Source organism: Aplysia californica, unplaced genomic scaffold (assembly GCF_000002075.1).
Source record: "Aplysia californica isolate F4 #8 unplaced genomic scaffold, AplCal3.0 scaffold00069, whole genome shotgun sequence".
In the NCBI taxonomy this organism is placed as follows: Eukaryota; Metazoa; Mollusca; class Gastropoda; order Aplysiida; family Aplysiidae; genus Aplysia; species Aplysia californica.
In genome coordinates this window covers 1,401,296-1,421,301 of record NW_004797339.1, presented here as the reverse complement: position 1 = coordinate 1,421,301, position 20,006 = coordinate 1,401,296, and the positions used below count along the sequence as shown (strand labels likewise).

At 41.0% G+C, this 20,006-nt stretch overlaps 1 protein-coding gene across 1 annotated transcript in view; it reads right to left on the bottom strand.

Moving 5' to 3' along the window:
- Positions 1-20,006, bottom strand: part of LOC100533349 (cytoplasmic fragile X interacting protein) — a gene marked incomplete at its 3' end in the record, with an annotated part of 113,925 nt that overhangs the window by 12,933 nt on the left and 80,986 nt on the right. The window contains 5 exon segments of the mRNA NM_001204643.1: positions 2,652-2,730; positions 7,293-7,423; positions 9,337-9,427; positions 17,319-17,462; positions 18,867-18,954. Coding sequence (NP_001191572.1) covers positions 2,652-2,730; positions 7,293-7,423; positions 9,337-9,427; positions 17,319-17,462; positions 18,867-18,954 — 533 coding nt within the window.

Here is a 20,006-nt window from a genome sequence, read left to right as displayed (position 1 = left end):
TTTCTCTCCCGACACGGTCCATTATGCCACTGGAAATTTTGAATAACCCCATGGCATGCTTCTAGGTCAGTTCTTTGGACATCATGTTCAACATTGAGTTTAAACTGTTCAATTGCTTGTTGGTTGTTTCCATTGACTTTGCCCATCAAATAACCCAGAGATGATAATTGAAAGGGCTCAGGTTAGAGAGAAGGTGGTGTCCTTTCATTTGCAAACTTTTGGCTTATTAGCGGTTCTCTAAACCTTTCTTACACCCATACCAGGGCCACTCTTGACATAAGGGGAGTGGCCCCATGCCATCGGAGCCACGTCTCTACAGCATAACACCCCCTCCCCAAACTTCAACAAAAATTTCTCAGCACAGTGACTGTCGGGGTTTTACTGTTCTTGTCCTGGAGCCAGAACATGCTGATCACACCTCTGTTGGTGAACACTTACCCAATTTTGGTTGAATTCTAAAAAATAACTTGATATTTCTTGAACGATTTGATCGATTTTTCTTCATATTTCAAGACTTGATGTCTTCATGGTTTAATTTTGTTCGAAGTTTTGTTGAAATTGGTGCAGCAAAGACTGAGTTATTGCCATTTAGGTTGGTCCTCTTTTTTCAGACACCCTGTATGTCATGTGCTCAGTTGATATCAGGCTGGGCTACGGAGTGGTTGACTCCGCTTCTAATTCTTTATGTTGTTTTTTCAACATAAGTTATAAAACATTTCCCCAGCTCAGCTATCTGCCCTGCTAACACACGGCAGGACTTCAATGGTATCATGTCACAAGCCAGCACAGCATTGGTCTGCGTCGATGAAAAAATATCTACTCTAAGGTACCGAATAGGGGGAGGGGTTGGAATTTTTAAAAAGAAGGGGGGTGTAGCACATTCAACCTCATTCCCCTGTACTAGTAGGAACAAATATTTGCGAATAAAAGAACAAGAGATCATTAAATTTGAGTGATTTTTGTAAGTTACTGTGACAACTTTTCCCCATTTAGGAACTAACCGGTTTCATTAAAAAATATAAAGTTTTTAAAAAGCACAGAAAATTATGGTAGCCAACCCGGTACCAGTACTAACACTAAGGGTAATTTGCCATTTACAAAAAAAAGAAGTTTCATTCAGATATATAGATTCTAGATATAATGTTTCACATGATCGTCGGTCGTGGCAAGCTGGAAAATAATAAACGGGGGATAGGGAATAAGGAGCAGGGGGTGTGCAAAAAAATACAACAAGGTGTTCATGACCTCTATTAAATACATGCAGCACCGACTACCCAACATTAAGGGAACTTGTTTACCAATCACTAGATGAAGTAATGCGTCATCTCCCTTTGATCTGTCACTTAAACTTGAGCATAAGTTCTCACTAAATAAAAGCCCGATGGGCATTCGCCATCATCATCATCATCAATGCCTTTCACCCCTGGCAGGGTATAGGCCACCTACAAGCTCCTTCCATTTATCTCTGTCCTGGGCCATCCTTCCAAGCTCGTTCCAAGTGAGCTTCATCTCTCTCATGTCCCTTTCCACGCATCTCCTCCATGTTTCCTGTCACCTACCCCTGCCTCGTGCTCCTTGTGGGTTCTACTGCAGTGACTGTCTTGTGATGTTTCCACTGGGCTTTCTTAAGGTGTGTCCCCTCCATCGCCACTTTCTTAGTCCTATTTCTACTTCTATATCCTTTTGTCCTGTCTTTTCCCACAGTTCTTCATTTCTTATTCTATCCTGCCACTTAATTCTCAGAATACTCCTCATACATCTGTTGATGAAAGTCAGGACTTTATTCAGTACTGTCTTTGTTGTCTACCAAGTGTCGCAGCCATAGAGGAGCACAGACTTGACGTTGGAGTTAAAGAGTCGAATCTTGGAGCACAGTGAGATGTTACTTGCCTTGATCAGTCACCCAGATATTTTGCCATGGGCCTAGATGAAGAGGTTCCTTTAACGTTCTCCAGGCAACTTAAAAATGTAATTCCATTTTCTAAAATATAGACCAAGGCTAAAACATAATGACTTTGATGTTGCTTACCTCCTCTAGTAACAGTATTCCCAGTGTCCGAAACAGTCACATAACAACCTGTCTTTTGCACATTGTTGAAAACACTGCAACACATTTTAATACAGCAGCGTTTTCTTCCTCTACTTCTCTTCTTTCTTCAAGTCTTCGTAGGTTTCAACTCCCCTGTGTTTGATATCTTTGACTGAGCACACTTTGCCACAAGAACAGTTTTTGCCATGTTTACCCTACACTGAACTTCAATGCTTCTCAGCTCTTGGCAAGTATTCCCCACTCTGTTTACATTTTGGGCCAACACCAGCTGTGATGGGTGACCACATCTCAAAAAGAAAATGAGAAGTCCTAAAATCATAACTATTGTTTTTGCTAATGAATCAGCGGGCGATGGGTATGTCATAATTATTTTGGCATTACTGTATGCGCAACTTTTTCACAAATAAGAAGACATAAACATTTTCACAAACAGTTGCAGTAAAATCCAAAAACAGATGGAAAAACACCAGAGCAATTTGGAGCAGCCTGCTAAGCGCGTTCACACATTACACATATCTAAAAATAGTTTGAACAAAAATTTATAAATATTTGAGGCATCAAAAGCACAATCTCCAATTGATAGAAATAGAAAACAACGTACCTCGAGCAGGGATGTAAGGTTTGGGAATAACATTCTGGAAAGGAGCAGCATGTTTCAAGTCATAGACCTCTTCTTGTGTCTGAGGAAGAACATTTATTTTAACTTTTTCAGATATAAGATCACCATTGTTAGAGTCATAAAAGGAATGGAAAGACAACAAAAGCCTACAAACATGAGAGGTAATATTCTATCACATCAGAAGCCTTTAACTTATTCTCTGCCCATTTTTTTACCAGCTTTCACCGGTCTTCTCATTGCATCCGATCGTGATGTTATAGGTGTGTATGTTTGTGAAGGATTTTCATAAGTAGGCCTACATGTAAAATGAAATAATAAGTACACAGTGTATTACAGTAGTCTCCGCCTAAACGCACTGTGCTCGGGAGGGCTCCTTAGCGTGCGTTTATACGGAGCGTGCGTTTACATGAACCTTTGCAAGGGGAGGAAGGGACGCAGTCATCTCAATTCCTTATTACTCTAGTGATCTCCCTTGGAGGAGGGGGTCATTTTGGTAGATAATGTGACGACACGTAACTGTTTTGTGAAGGATTCCCTGACAGGGGTTAAGAATACAACGGTGTTGAATGGGGTGGAGGGGTGGAGGGGGGGGGGGGGAGAAAGACAAACTCAATGTAATGAATATGCACTATAAACTTCGGGAACAGAAAGCCTAAGACTACTAAGAGGAAACTGTTGGTGATAGTCATAGCGACGACGGACCAGCCACGTGGCTTTCCAAGCAACCACTCCCGACCGTAAATTCATGCAGAATCATCCTCGAGAAACATTTTCTCTTATGATTCGTTGAACAAGTACGTTATAAGTTCTTCAAGCGCAGTTTATTAGGCTTATTTGGTTAATCCTTAATCCTATAGAGGCCTGTCTAGTGTTTTACGGCATTTACGCATGTCGCGCATCAGGCCTAGATCTAACTAAACATTATGCGCAGTCACTCAAACACCAGTCAGAAACCTTCTATCAAAGATACATTTCCAGTGACCAATCAAAAAACATTTCAGTCCCCCCCCCCCCCCCCCACACACACACACATTTAACCGACCGACCAGCCCTAGACCGAGACCTGTGCGTCAGTGGAAAGTAGGGTGTGTAAACGCTGTCCATCACTCTCTTTGTATGGCGTGAGGGGTACTCTCACCAAATATCCGCTTTCTAGTAAATTCTAGGCTTGTCTTATGCAGGCTGTGCAGGTAGTAGTGGAAATTTCCCCTTGCCAAGCTTAACTTGTCGGCGTGTTTCGCGGATCGGAGTGTGCGTTTAGAGGGAGTGACCGTGCATTTGTACGTCTAAAGTATATAGTAAAAAACCTGTCAAATGACAAAAAGCATGCGTTTGAGCGGAGCGCGCTTTTGTATGGCGTGCGTTTAGGCGGAGACTACTGTACATATTTTGAAAGGTAATAAAATATAGCATTGAAATGTATGAAAAAAATATTTGATTAGGCAAAGGATAGAATTGAATTGTATCAGAGAACGTCTCCATCACAGGAGACCTAATAATAAGACAGACTAAATTTCCTACTTTGAATATAAATAACGACATTTTTATTTCAAAAAAACATTCCTGCACTCATAAAATGAATGTTACATTCAATTCCCTGCATGTTCATGCAAAAGAGATGAAATTGTGCAATTCTAGCAGATTTTATTATCAATTTTGTAAAATCACTGAGACAATACCAATTTGCCAGAGTCGCACTTGCATGTCCAAGTCTAGATTTACTTAGATTTAGATTTAGACCTATGTCACTATCCTCTTGATTTTCACTTCTTTTGGCTTTCTTTCCCTTCCATTTCCTAGCACATCCACTCACTCCCTTATCTTCAGCTTTCCTCTTTGCTGTTACTGTAGATTTAGATGTACGAGTTATGTCTTTCTTACCACGCCTCTCACTCTCCATTCAATTATCACCCGAATCAGAATCTAAAGCTAAGGATTCTAGGTAATTATCATCTCTGTCCTCAAGTTTACTAAAGAAAAATTCCCTGGTGAGTTTTGCGATTTATATGCCTATAGGGTCATGCTACCAGGCCCAGAAACATAGCTAGAACTAGAAATGGGCGTGGTCATCTTTCACGTTTCGGTTTCACATAAAATACTCCAACAATTATAACTTACGTAGTTATAGACACTATATTTCGTTGCAGGAAGTTTTTACCTTAGAGATTTGTTAATATCAAAACTTAAAATTATAGATCAAGCATTTACAAACTAAATAAAGTTTGAGTATAGCCTGTGCCGATGTATCGGTAATGAGTGAAAATGGTGCAGTCGCGCAGCAAAAAAAAATAGGTAATAGGCAGAGAATGAGTTAAATGTGAAGGGCTCTAAAATCTTTTATAGAATAAAGAACAATAACCAAGCTCTTTTACAGTGTAGAGTGCCTAGTGGTAATCACAGGCCTATATTCAAAACTTGATAAATGTTACAGGAGATTCAAAACTACAATCTCTTATTATTTACTTTACTGTTGTTGAGATGTAAGGACTTTTCATAACTATTTGAGAGTCAATTTCAGGAATTTCGACCTCAAATTAGAAGTGTAAGAACATAAACACTATTGGTCGTAGAAACATGGCCTTTTCACCAACTGAAAGAACAAGAATGATGCTTTGTCTGGTCTAAGCATGGGTTACTGTAGAAATGATTTTGCCCTGGAAATTTCTAGACAAGGATTCCCTAATGTGTTGTTCTTCTGACTTTGATCCAGACCCACGACCGGATGGTCAGACCCAGTTTAAACGCCCACAAGTACCTCGCTCTCCCCCCCGTTATCAGGCATCCTGCGATCAAGATTTCATGGACCTTGCCCATGCGAAGCTCATAACTAAGATAGCTGATATTGGGCAAAATGTGACGCAGTGTTCTGTCAATGCTAAGAAGACTTCTTGTGTTTATTGCATGTAAGTAAGACAGCTTGCTCCACCCACACCTTGTGCGGCACTTACGGGCCATAGTTCGGCCGAGTAAAATCAAAGGAGGGGTGGGACTTTTACTGGGCTGAGGATTTATGTCATTTGTTGCCACTCGTTTAATTTTAGGCATTTTTTGTCACCGTTTTGGGAGTAAAAATTAAGTTGTGTGACAACAGCTCATTTTTCTTTTTGCATCAAAGTTTTAATTTGAAGATTTTCAAGCACGAAAACACATAGCATAAACAGAATGAACACATAAACAAATGGCAGCTTTGTTCTTTCAAAAGCTGGCAGAAGAATTAAACTGCTGAGCTGATACTGCATAAATCCTCAAGAAGCCGTGGTAGAAAAACGACAGCATAAAAATGCAGGCTGAAACGCATTATTCCCCATATTACCATACTGTCTGAAAGCACTGAAATAAAATTCAAATGCATTTCAAACATTAATATTTTGGCATTTTTCTAAAGTATAATGGTTGAATTTCATTAACATCCAGAAAATATATGACTAGCATTAGTTCAAGTGGGGGGGAAAATCAGGTTTAACTCACTTCAGACGGGTCACACAACAGTTGCGTGACCCCCGCCATGACGCTCGCGTCGGGTCTCACAAGCCCTGCGTGACCAACTTTGGAATTTTTTTTTCGCTCTACAAATCATGCACGGATCGCGAGACCCGCCTCATACCCTTGTTTGGCCAAGCCTGAGCTACTTAGACTTCGTTTCGTATCTCTGGGGCCGGTAGTTTTTAAGTTATTGAAGGTGAAGGATAGTGACCCCAACTGGGGTTGAACAGACCGGAACTCGCGCTTTGTTTTTTTTCTATACAGCTCATAGTAATCCGACAGTCGCGTCGTAGTAACGGTCGAAGAAGTCGCAAGAACAAGAATCACATAATTTCGCCGTTTTCTATACTTCTGTGCGTTTTACTAATTCTAGTGTCTCAGAATATGATGTGTCTAATAGTTAGGATCCTGGATATGTACCCGAACACGGCCCGAGTCGTAGTTCTAGGGCTAGATCTAGCACTAGTACCGGTGTTGTTTTTCGCGCAACGAAATCACAACGTCGTGCCGTACATCTGTCTCATGTAATTCAGTGTATGGGTCTGAATCAATGCACAGACCAGCTTTTATATTTTCACCAAACACTTGCACATGTATACAAATCAAACCAGAACACTTTGAACTTTTATTTTTGTTGTTGCAGTGAATTTCATTCTACTTGTCACGTCTCTGGAAATTTTTCGAAAATCAAATTCATGCCAATTTTTAAAAAATCATACAAATTAAAGTATTAGACTTAGACAACTTTAGTTTTTTGTATTAGATTAAGCTTGAATGTTACTTTACTGTGTCAAAAAATGATTACAATAGGGTAATTCTGAGAGTTGTGGTGATTTATTGAAATACCCCCCAAAACGCCAGTCTTCAACGCTTGTGGCTGGTGAAAGGGCCCAGTCGCAAGTGAGTTAACTTTGTCAAAATCACCAAATCACAGAGATCTTTAAAATTTCAAAAGTAAATATTTTTGACATAGCATTACTGAGACTTGCAAACTTCCTCCAGAATTTAAGTCAAAGAAAAACCTTTAAAAAGTCAGTATTTCTTACACAGAGGTCTTAGAATTTTTTAACATTCTTACAAATGAAGTGCAAAGCATTTGTTTTCCACACAAAACTTTCTTTCTACACTCTGAGAACTGACCAGAGCCTGCTCCACTAAGAGGCAGAAGAGGACGGCGTTGCCAATCTCACGGAAGCTCTGGAACACTCCGGTTCTCAGATCTGTGTACTGGATCAAGTCAATCAGCTGGGCCTGGTAGTAGCCCATTACACCTGGGGAACAGTTGTTATGATGAAGGGGGGTTTGTTCCTGTAAGTGTTTTGGTACTTAAAACACAAATAAGTCAAATAGGAATCAAAGATTAGAGGTGTTAGTAGGTGTTAGAACAGGGTCAGCAACCTTTTCAGCCACATCAGAGCTCAAAGAAGGCCCACTTCACGAAGAAAAAGGATCATTTGAAAATAGCAGAGTATGAAATGACAGTAATAACTCTCATTTATGTATGCACCATGATTTTTTTAGAAATATGCCTTAGAAATTAACAAGTCATATTTGAAATTTTCATTACTTTAAAATGCAAAAAATATCCATTATGATCCATTCACTAGTCATTATTGTTAGCCACTACTACAAATGTGTAACTCGTTCACCAAGTGGTGACAATCCACTTGTTTGTTTTACCAAGACACTTAGTCTTTCTCGTCTGGCATATTTTGTTTAGTTTAAATCTTGCTCGCAAACTGTCTTCCCCATTGATTACACTTAATGAAATTTAACACTCACAGCATCCGTGAAACTTCATGCTTCTCTGCACAAACAGAAATGTTTTATACATCCTGCAACCAACTCTCAGAAAAGAATGTTTGAACAAAAAAACCCCAACAACAACCCCCCTCCCCCAAAACAGCAACAACCAAACCCCCTACAAAAGAAAACATAACATTTTAATGGGCCTTTCAGCAGTCCTCAGTCGAAAACCACCTACTGTTGGGATCTCAGAGGAGATTGGTTTGCTTTCTTCCTTTTCATCAGTCCTGACTATGACAACCACTTTACTCCTTAACGATGGGTGGCCATCTAAGACAATTTTGACTTTATTTGTGGCTTGTTTGATTGTAAATGTTTCATTCCCCCTAAACACAATTTGAGCATGTCCACAAAAGGTTACTTCAATCCTGCCCATGAGGGTTACCCCCCGGCTGAGTGGGATGAAGCATCCTATGAAATAAATGGAGAAACTCGATAAAATAACTTCCCATACAAGAACTGAACTCACATCTTCGGTGTTAAACAGCCAAGAACCAAACCATGACACCACAGAAGCTGGTACCTAAAGTACAGTTTCCGTTTCAGTTAGTTTAGTTTTAGTAGAGGTTTTATGGCACTCGCAATTGTGCAAGGTCATATGAGCGCCAGAAGATTAGAGGTGTTACAAGAGAGTAACAAACATAAAAAAGAAGAAGGGGAGATAAGGACGATAGATGTTTCATAGGAAAGAAGAAGCAAACCACACCAGAGCACCCGCCAACCACCCACGTTTCCGTTCCAAGTTCATATATCAAATACAGACTACACACAACAGATTGCCATCAAACCTGTCAAAGATGACCACCAATTGTCAAGGGAACAAGTGGTCATCTTAGACAAGTGGTCTCTTGGACAGCTTCATTATAATATAGAAAAAACACCGGGAGGAAGTGGGTAGTGGTCGTTTGTACAGGCAATGTCTTGGACAGATGGTCCTTAGAGCAGATTTGACTGTATTTTCATGATCTGTAAACATATTATTAGCATATGGACTGAACACGTTTGCAATTTGATGAAAAACGCTAGAAATTTTAACTTTAAATCTCTGAGACACATTTGAACGTACAAGGGACAGACAGCCTCCTTAACCTAAGCTGGATTCTCTTTCTGGCAATAACATAACATGTACACACCCAAGATCCCACATACCAGAGAGGACACAAGACAGGAACGTGCTGGAACCCAACCTTCCCATTCACATAAAGAAGAGAAAGTAACCGAAACACATTTTTGGGGTTGCCACAGTATAAAAAGTAACTGAATCATTTTACTTCGAGTACTATGGCACATGCAACACAAATAGTAAGTGAATCAGCAAACCCCTCCCACAGCTAACAGATGATACAAAACACAAAATATAAACTGTTAATGTTCTCACCTGGTGACCCATAGTCAAAGCGTAAAAGTTTACACTGCTCTGGCATCACCTTCATCAGTGTGGTCACATAGTCAGCAGTGGTGCCTTTCACCTGCATGGAAAACATCATCATAATGGCTTGATAGCTCTTTGCATATTACAATTTACAATGATAGTGTATTTTGTTCCAACTCATATATATTTTAAAGTAATAGGCAAATCGATACAGTAAACAGTAGTCCTGAACACTTTCAAACAAGTTCCCAATATTATTATAAAAAGACTACTACCCTTAACGCATTTCATACGGTGCACAGGGATTCACAAAGCTCCAAATTCATCCTTGGCTGCCTGCACATGGGGAATAACCATTCAAAGAGAATCTAAAAAAAACCAAACCCTCAACCTTTTTATTTTATCACAGTGGCTTCTCTAGCAAAAATAACTGGGGGAACAGGCTTAAAGACAATCTTATGTCAAGTCATACTGTTTTAATACTCATTTGAATGTAGGTCAGTTGGTTGAAATAGTTTGAACAATGGCAAAACAATTTGACATAGCTGAGAGGTGTTGAAATAGCTTAAAATGGATAGGGACGGCGAAGAGAAAGCTATTGAAAGTAGTGCTACTTCATAACTTCAAACGACTTTTATACAAGTGAATTAGAGGGAGATTCTCATGCAGATGATAGAGACAGGGATGAAAGTTGGACATAGTTTCCTCAGCTCTACAAAAGAATCAGGGGATCAAGGACTGGTGATGGGTCTCATTTAAATATTGAGAAATGCCTAAGCGTCTCAAACAGCTTCTCCCAATCCAGCAAACCGTACCTGCCCGTGGTGGTCCCTGTCCTCACTGACACGGCTCTGGCGAATGGCGAGTTGTTGGCGCCAACAAACCACCCCCCCCCCCCCGTTTCCTAGAGGGGTTAAAACAACAGGGTGGGAGCAGGTGTGGCCCCACAAGGTGCAGGAGACAGAACCCACCGATGCGTGGTGGACGCTATGCTCCTCCCTAACACGCCCCTACCTTCCCTTGAGTGGGTGTCTAATCTGCCTAACACCTCTACTACTTTTATCAACACACCCTCTGTGGTTGAGAAGGTACCAGCCAGTTTGAGAGTGTCTGGGTGCAGGAGATGGACCGAGCAGAATGCCTGACTTGCTTTCTGGCCATGAAACCTCTTAGTAAAGGCACAACGACCCAGGACGTGACGAACCAATGGCTTCCCCACTTGGCCAATACCTCATGAAAGAGTCGAAAACCTTAGCCAGTAGCCACTGGTGGCAGGGAATGGGCAACGTGAACCCTACCGGAATTACACGGTCACAGGGCAGTTAGGTCTTTCCAGTCTCATGAAAACTCCTAGTACCCTCCTATCCTCAACATGAATGGCCTCTTCTCAGGGTGGGCAGACAGTCCACAGACACCCCAGTCCACAATGCCATGACACAAAGAAATAAATTACATGCGAGCTTGGACGTCGCCTCGTTAAACAAGGTCCGCGCCAGGCAACGCAATCACCAGGCTGCTCTGAGCGACAAGTCAGCTACTGGTGATAAACACAGAAACAGTGCTAAACCAGCACCGAAAAGCTCTTGGCGTGAGAAGGGAGCAAACTACACCACCAAACAAGAAGAAAGAGTTCCCTCAACCTCTTGCAACTCAACATCTGTGGTTTGAGGAACAAGAAAACAGAACTCATCAAAGTACTTAAGGACAGACAGATTCATGTTGCCCTTCTTCAAAAAACCCTACACAAAGGTACGGACCTGAACCTCACAGGATACACCATTTATGCCTGCACATGCACAGGATGCCGCGGTGTAATCACTTACCTGCGAAATGATGTTCAGGGAGATGTCGTACACTTATCAACTGACCAACCGACAGATATCCAGAAGGCCACCATATGGCACATTGGTAGGAAGTACACACTTTACAATGTTTACAGCCCCCCCCCCAGACAACATGCGACTTGTCTGATCTGCAAGCAGCCAGCTACGAAAAAACCATTTGTGTGGGTGACTTCAATGGTCACTCTCCAGAATGGGGCTATGTCAACTATAACGGCACAGGCCGAAAGATTGAGGAGCTGTGTGAAACCAGCAACCTATCTGTATTGCAAGACGTCAACTCAACTCCTACTTTACTTCACAGAGCCCACTTGACTCTCAGCCGGCCTGATCTCACCATCTGCTCATCCGACATTAAAAACTCCTGTCGCATCGAAGTGATTTATGACATAGGAAGTGATCACAGGCCTATCTTTATACAGATCACCTCCCCACCTGCATTGAACCACCCTCGGAGAACTCGATGGAACTTTAAGAAAGCCAACTGGGCAGAATACGAAAAGACATCAGACGAATTGCTCTCCAGCATAGCAGAAACAGAAGATGCTGATCTTTTTAATGAACAAGTCACCGGAAATATTCTGAAAGCTGCATCTCAGCACATTCCACGGGGATGCCGAAGAAATTTCAAACCCTTTTGGAGTGAAGAAATCCAAACTGCTGTGGCTGAAAGAGAGAAAGCCAGACAGTCATTGGAAAAATCACCATCAACAATAAACAAAATACACTACAAGACTTGCGCTGAGGTGAAAGTGACAGTAAAAAAAGCCAAAAAAGAGAAATGGACTCAAACCTGCAAAGATCTCTACCTCCGCCACAATGGAACAAAGGCTTGGTCCCTTGTCAGCAACTTCTCGGGAGAAAGACAAAAAAGCAACCCCAAACCCTTTTTCCTTTCAGGCAGCACCATCACTGAAGACCAGAAGAAAGCCGAACATTTCAACCGTTTTTTCGCCTCTGTAAACAGGGCAGGCAGACTAACCGAGGCTGATAGACTTTCCATTAATAGGGCTAAGCATAAAGAAAAAGCTCCTACTGTGAACAACTCGCTTTTTGAAGAGGATTATAGCATGGTGGGACTCAGTCAGGCCCTCAAAAAGCTAAAGGAAAAGAAAGCCCCAGGACCACATAAAATACACAACGAAATGCTGTGCCACCTTGGTGATAAAGGAAAAGAAGTTCTTCTTTCCCTGATAAACACCACGTGGAGAACGAGTGGAATACCAAAGGTATGGAGGATCGCCCAGATTACACCACTCCTGAAAAATGGAAAACCACCTGGAGAAGTGAAAAGCTACCGACCCATCTCATTAACATCATGTATCGGTAAGCTTGCGGAAAGAATGATAAACAACTGCCTCTACTGGTACCTGGAAAATACTAACAGCTTAAACCCACACCAAGCAGGCTTCAGAAAAGGCAGCAACACAGAAGATCAACTTTTTAAACTGAGTCAAAACATCCAGGATGGATTTCAGGAGAGTAAACACACCGTCGCCATCTTTGTAGATCTCCAACAGGCGTACGACAGAGTGTGGAGAAAAGGCCTACTCATGAAATTGATGAACCTCGGGATACATGGCAAACTTTACAAATGGATCAAGTTCTTCCTGTTGGATCAAAACATTGAAACCAAGGTAAACAATGCCCACTCGTCAAGAGAAGTACTCGAGGAAGGCCTACCTCAAGGTTCCTGTCTGAGTTGCACTTTGTTCCTGATCTTCTTTAATGATGTAACGAACGTGCTGAAATCAGAAAAGACTCTTTATGCCGATGATCTTGCTCTCTGGCAGACACATCACAGCACGATAGTAGGAGCAGGGAAATTAAATGAAGACCTCAAGAGGCTTCATAATTACTGTCAGAAATGGAAACTTAAAATAAACTGCACGAAAACAGTATACACCATCTTCACGAAGAGCCATAAAGCAGCCAAAGAAAATCTCAAACTAAAGATAGGAAATGAAAGTCTCCCCAAAGAAGAACATCCAACTTACCTAGGAGTCAAACTTGACCATAAGCTAACCATGAAAAGCCAAGTGGAGAACATAAGGAACAAGGCAAAAAAAAGACTCCAACTTTTAAAGAAACTCGCAAGCAGTTCATGGGGATCAGACAAACAAACTCTGAGAGCTTTATACCTGGGTTATGTCCGATCTTCCCTGGAATACAGCAATAGCCTACTCACTATGTGCAGTACAACTACTTGCAACACCCTTGACAAGGTCCAAAACAATGCCCTTCGTTTTATAAATGGCGGCATGAGATCCACACCTACCGCCGCATGCGAAATCCTTGCAAATGTTGAACCCCTGGGAATCCGCAGAGATAAAGCAGTTTTGGAGCTACATGAAAGAACTAAAAGAATGTGCCCCAACCACCCAAACAAGAAATTAGTAGAAACATGGCAATCAAAGAAACGAATTCAACAAAAGTCAATCATGCATCACATCACAGAACTAATGGAGAGCCACCATCTACCACAAAACAGAAAAGAAACCAAAAGATTCAACCAAAACATCCCTCCCCACCTTTCTTTAAAAAAGCCAATCATTACAACATCTCTCAAAGACAAGAGCACAAAATCTTCAGACCCAGTGACGCTGATGCTTGCATCACATCAAACAATCGACAGCTATTCAGATGACTGGATACACGTCTATACGGACGGCTCAGCATTCAAAGGCACAACCAAAGCCGGATATGGAATACTACTACAGTACCCAGATGGAAGTTCCAATGAGATCTCTGCAGCCTGTGGAGAGAAATGCAGCAACTACGATGCAGAAATGATGGCAATTGAAACAGCACTGTACCATCTCCGCACAGTTTTTGACACTCATCCTGGAAAAGCACAGAGTATTGTGATTTTCACTGACTCACTATCAGTATTACAAGCCATAGAAAATGACCATCATCTAAACCAAGATTTGACCCATATACTGTTTGGATCCCATCATCTGATAACATTCTGTGGCATCAACCTAGTAATGCAGTGGGTCCCCGGACACTCAGACATACCTGGAAATGACAGAGCAGACACACTTGCCAAACGGGGATCTAGACAGGAACAACCCAACACTCCAACTTCATACAACACTGCAAAACAAACCATCAAAAGCAACAACAAACAAGATTGGATGAACAGATGGGCCCTGGGAAAGACAGGCAGAGCAGTTTTCAAACATATGACCACTACAAAAAGGAATGACAATATCAACCGCCTTCAGAGAAAGAAACAGACCACGATCTTCCGCCTACGAACAGAACATAATATATACAGCTCAACTTCCACCTGAACAGAATAAACCCGGAACTTCCCCCAATGTGTCCCTTGTGTGACTATGCATATGAGACTGTGGAGCATCACCTGTTCCACTGCACAGCCCTAAATGACATCAGAGCTACCCTTCTCTCTCCGAGACCTAACATAGACTCTATGGAACATTACAGCAACTGCAGCAGACCTGCACTTATCACTACATGGCATTGGACAGAAGGGCGAGAGCCCAGCTGTTGCTGGATCGATAACAACAACAACAACAACAACAAAAGAATCACTGAAGGCATATGGAGGACAGATCTAGACCTGTGAGAGGGCTAGGTGGTGGTCAACACTGGAGTGGTCATGTTCATGGTTGATGTAGACAAGCAATGCTAAAAATCAGGATCTCAGGGAAAAAGTCCCAAAAGACACTTCAATCAGTGTGCATGAATTTAAGTTGGCCCCATTAACAGAGGGTCCTTGACACATGCGTAACGTACACGCCAAAGTCATGTCAAGTGCCCAAATGAAGAATTTTTACTGCCAAGTCTTGATGAATGACACGCCCAACTAACCAGAAATCAGACAAAGCTAGTTTTGAAAGTAACAATATAACAATCGCTTGTCAGTCTATTCTGACGATGACCAATACATCCGCAGAGGAGAACATTTCTCCAGCGAAATAGAAAAGTTAGAAGAATTAAAGGTTAAGATTACTTGTAGCTTCTGTTGTGGCCAATGAAACCATTTCCGGAGGAGAAAAGTTTGCCACATTTTGAACATTTACAAGATCCACTTTCACTTATAATGGATGTATGCAGCTTGTGGGCTTCTCTCTTGATTCAGCATTTCTTATTCATGAAGCCTAATATGATTTGCTACCCATGGTGACTGCTGCTCTCCAGCTGGATCTGTCAGGCACTAGGCTTTCCCTTGTTGAAGTATTTATATTGAAGTCCTTCAGAGACATTAAAGGTGTCTTTGAAGCACTTTTTCGATGTGCCAACCTTGTATTTCCCTGAAAACGGTTCAGAATAGAATACAGTAGCCTCCGCTTAAGACCCCAGTGCTCTGGAGCAGGGAAAATGCAGGATCTTAGGCGAATGGGATCTTAGCCGGCAAACCCAGGGAAAAATCTAAGCTGACCAATGTTAAGGCCCATAACCGGTAAAACAGTCTCCCGTCACTCTAAAATGAATTGACGAGACCCCTGGGTGGGTTTATGACGTAATTATGGCAAGCAAAGAGTGGCGAACCTTGATGACCAATCAAAGTGAATTGCGGCATGCCATTTTTCGCGCATCATCCTAGTGTGAGTCTCAAGATCTATGCTTATCCTATTGCCCCTCCCCTTTAACAGTCCAAAATTCAAAGCTCTCCTTCTCTGACTGAGTTCCCCCTCCTTTGTTGTTACACACCATTACGTTGTGACCATACCATTTAAAATTCAGTCTGTCTCACAAATTCTGGAGAAGAGACAATTGTTGCAATGGTCAGGGAAGAGTTCACAGTTCAATGAATTCCCGCCTGGAGCGAAATTGTAGGTCCTACCCAGCCAGCATGTGATGTAAGTTAAAGTGGAGAGTTCAGACGCGAGTACAATGGATGGAGAAAACAAACGTGTCAGCGAGTTCACACCTTGGAGCAAACATTGTATCGTACAAGTTTTACGACACACGTGTGATCACATTCATTCATAAAAAAGCTGAGCCAGCCCAGTTTGTAACAGCAGAAATACGAATAAAATTGATCATTTGTATGCTGCAGTGGTAACTGTTATCAGGCCATCTTCGCAGAATTCTGAGTGGAAACAAAAGCAAAAGTAGATCTTGAGAGTATCCCAAGCTGGAATGCCAAATGGATACTACTTCAATTATAGGTGAAATAACATATGTGAGCAAAGGCGCGTAGGGGCTTAAAATTTACCTAATATTTTTCTCATACATCTCTTGTCAAGACAGTTTTTATTAGGTACAACAGCTTCTCAACAATCCGCCAGTTGGGCAAAATTCAGACTTTTTCAAAATGGACTTCCAGATTTATCCAGAAATTTGGCAGCTCTTACCAAGCACTTTTGAGGACTTACAAGTTTCGACGACATGAGAGTACGCTTTGGCCAGTATTTGAACTGCTCTAGTACGTTCGAGAGCTCATGCACTGTCAAGGGAGTTCATTCACAAAATGCTGATTAATTTGTTTAAAATGTTTTAAATTGCACATGCACAGTAATCTAGTTGTAAATATCAGGATGACACAGCACTCTCACTCAAATAAAAATAAAAAACAGTAATTTTATTTGTAACTTATTAACATCGATAATCAAGTTCGAACTGTGTTTCAATTGCCATTTTGGGAAACTACAGATCACAATCTTCAAAATGATGTATAACAAGACTGGTTTCCGAACGTGTGGAGAGCTTGACAGCCATCACAAGAAAGGACATTTCAGGGGAAAAAACTGCATTTTCTTTTTAAATGGAGGAGGGGGGGGGGGGTCATCTTTGTGAGTGTTTTTGAACATGTTGTTATTGACAGGGTCATAAGACCCCCATTTTGCAACAGTAAATATTTCAAAGTACTCAAATCCATTAACAGCTGAATTTCGATCTGAGGTTCAGAAATGACTTCATTTGACCATGGCCTTCCCCTGCATGATTCCTTAATTTGATGAGTTAGACAACATGGTAAGCACATGCTACTCTTAAACATTTTATATTGTATGCTGACTCCTGATATTCTCATTGCTAACCCACAGATCGACATCAGCAATGGTGTTACAGAAGAAAAACAGTTTGCTCATTTTTTCTAGTTTCACAGTCAGAGCATACCACCATCAGCATCACAATATGCCATAATATTAGTAAAAGACAGCGTTTACTCACGAAACTCTCAACAGTCTTTAACAGCTCCTCAATAACCACAGCGATGCCTTGATAGCCCAACAGTCGACAGATGGCACGGAAATGAGGGGCGCCCACAAAGCCAGAGTACAAGCTGAAGATGGTGCTGAACGAATGGTTCAGACGCTGAAATATCATAAAAATACATTTATGTCTATTTTTTTACATATTTAATATGTAAAACAAAGACATGTATCTATACAAACACACACACATATATGTATATATATGTATGTATACATACAAACCAGCGATGTCACATTTTGTAAGTTTTGAGAAAAGTGAAAATTTAACTTTGACGACTTCTGGTCATCGCTGTGTTCACAACCTTGAAAATATATAAAGTATGTCCACTTAGGGATCATAACATGACATAGTCAGTCTTTAGAGTGCTGTTGTGTGTGGTTATGTCATAAAGTAAATGTGTGCGAAAAGGATATTCGCTGGTTTTCCCCTTGCAATCCCATATTGTCTCATTTACATCCTATTTTGATATTTGATGGCTTGAAGCTCTTGTAATAATTTATTTATGTTATAACTTCATAAAGACTTGTAACAACCCCCCCCAGATAAAAAAATACTTTTGCCGATATTCATTTATCACCTTATAGAAAAATTAAGTTTAGTTTTAGTAGAGGTGTTACGGCACTCGCAACTGCATAAGGTCATTTGAGCGCCAGAAGATTAGAGGTGTTACAAGAGAGAAACAAACATAAAAAAGAAGAAGGGGAGATAAGGACTATAGATAGAAGTAGAAAAAGCCATTAAAGAGATGTTTAAAGGCAAAGTAGTGGGACCTTATCAAATCCCACTGAAAGCAAATGAAGTACTCGGTGAATGGAGAGAGCAGAAACCTGCTCAATACTTTCAATTAACTGAAAATATTCCATGAGACATTACTTCTATATTCATCATGTTACCCCCAAAATTCTGGAACAACAGACTACGAATGCTGCAAACAATTATTCTTATGAGTCACTCAAAGGTCTACAGGTACTGCATTGGCCTCTTATTTAATAGGTCCCCGTTTTAAAACCTGACTTGGCTACTCTTTCCCTTAAACCTGACTCTATTGTTACTCTAGCTCTTTCTACTGTCACTCCTGGCTTTTAACACAACTACTGAGGTAGAAAGTATGAAAATGTAGGTAGGAGGGGCAACTCGCAGCTGCGGACAATATGAACTGCACAGGCCCTGAGACTAACAAAAACCTTAAACAGAAAGAACCAAAGCACAGTACTCCACCCCCAAATGGAGCTGAACTACTAAACTACTTTTTGAACTAGACCAATCAAGAAAATCCATCACTGTATTTGCTTTATAATCATGCTTATGATAATGGCCAACAATTGCTCCTCCAAAGCCTTTATTTACCAACAGCAAATATTTCTTCCTCCCAATCTCAATCTAAATAGCAATCTATACTACAACAGCACCCAGGTTACAGGCAAGGACTAAAGAGCTGCTGAATTAAGAAAAACACCAACAACTCCAAAAACTATGATGAAAGCAAAAATAAGAACAAATCACCTTTGTGCCCCAGATGTAGTGCACAGAGGGGTTGGGAGGCTTCTCACGCTTTGTCTCTTTGCCAAATGCTATCTTGGTCTTCACAAATCTGTTTTTAAAAAAAAGCAATAAAATTAGTAGCTGGTAGGTATCTCCTGTTTACTGAGCTATCGACACAAATCAGGCGATCTAAACATTCAAACAAACATTACAAAATGCAAAGATGCTCTGTTTTAGGTTCTGAGGCACCCGTAATAAGATACTGATTGACAGTAATTAACAATATAAAAAAACAGGGCTTAAAAGGCACTAAGAGGATAAATAAGAAAAAGGGTTCACATAACAGCTACATCTTTGCACAACAAAATTTGCAAGACAATAACGATAGTCTGGTGAACCGTTTTCTGGTATTAACATTTTTTAGAATGTTGCTTTCTCTCGGACCAAGTTCACTCATGTATATTACACCTCTGAAATGAACTCAATTCATATATATGTTGTTACATCTATGATGCAAAATCATCCTGTTGTAGCCCATTATATGAAGCTTCAGCTTGTTTTATTTTTTGAATAATTACTGTCTAGCAAGCATATAGCGAAATCAGAAAGACACTTAAACCATTTCATTAAGTATGAATTTCACTATACACCGATTTCAGATTGCATGAAAGGACATAGACGTAATCATGAAGGGAGACAGACCAAATTGGACAACTGGTTCAAAACTTTGCTCAAATCATGCCCCCTATGCCATGCCAGTATGCATGTTGGGTCCATGGTCACACATTTTGTAGATTTGGGTTTTTGGCATTGACTTTTCTCAACCTCATCTAAGATCAGCCATTTTTTCTTGACCAAGAAACCTTTCCTCTTCTTTTGCCCTGCCATGGTCCACTTTCTACAACAGCTTCAGCCAGATGTAACTTTTCAGAAGGCCAGCAAGCTGTTGCATTGTGTGTAATTGCTCTTGAAGAGAAAGCTAACTGGCAATTATGGTGAAGAACCAGACACATGCCTTCAGGCCACTGTAAACTCCCCACATGCAACTGAAGTGTGCGGGCTTGATCTGCTACTGAGCACTTAGTGACAAATGCAATAAACATGTCCTTGGCCAACACTTTTGCCCTTAACTCAGAGAGGTCCTCCCTCCCTCCCTCCCTC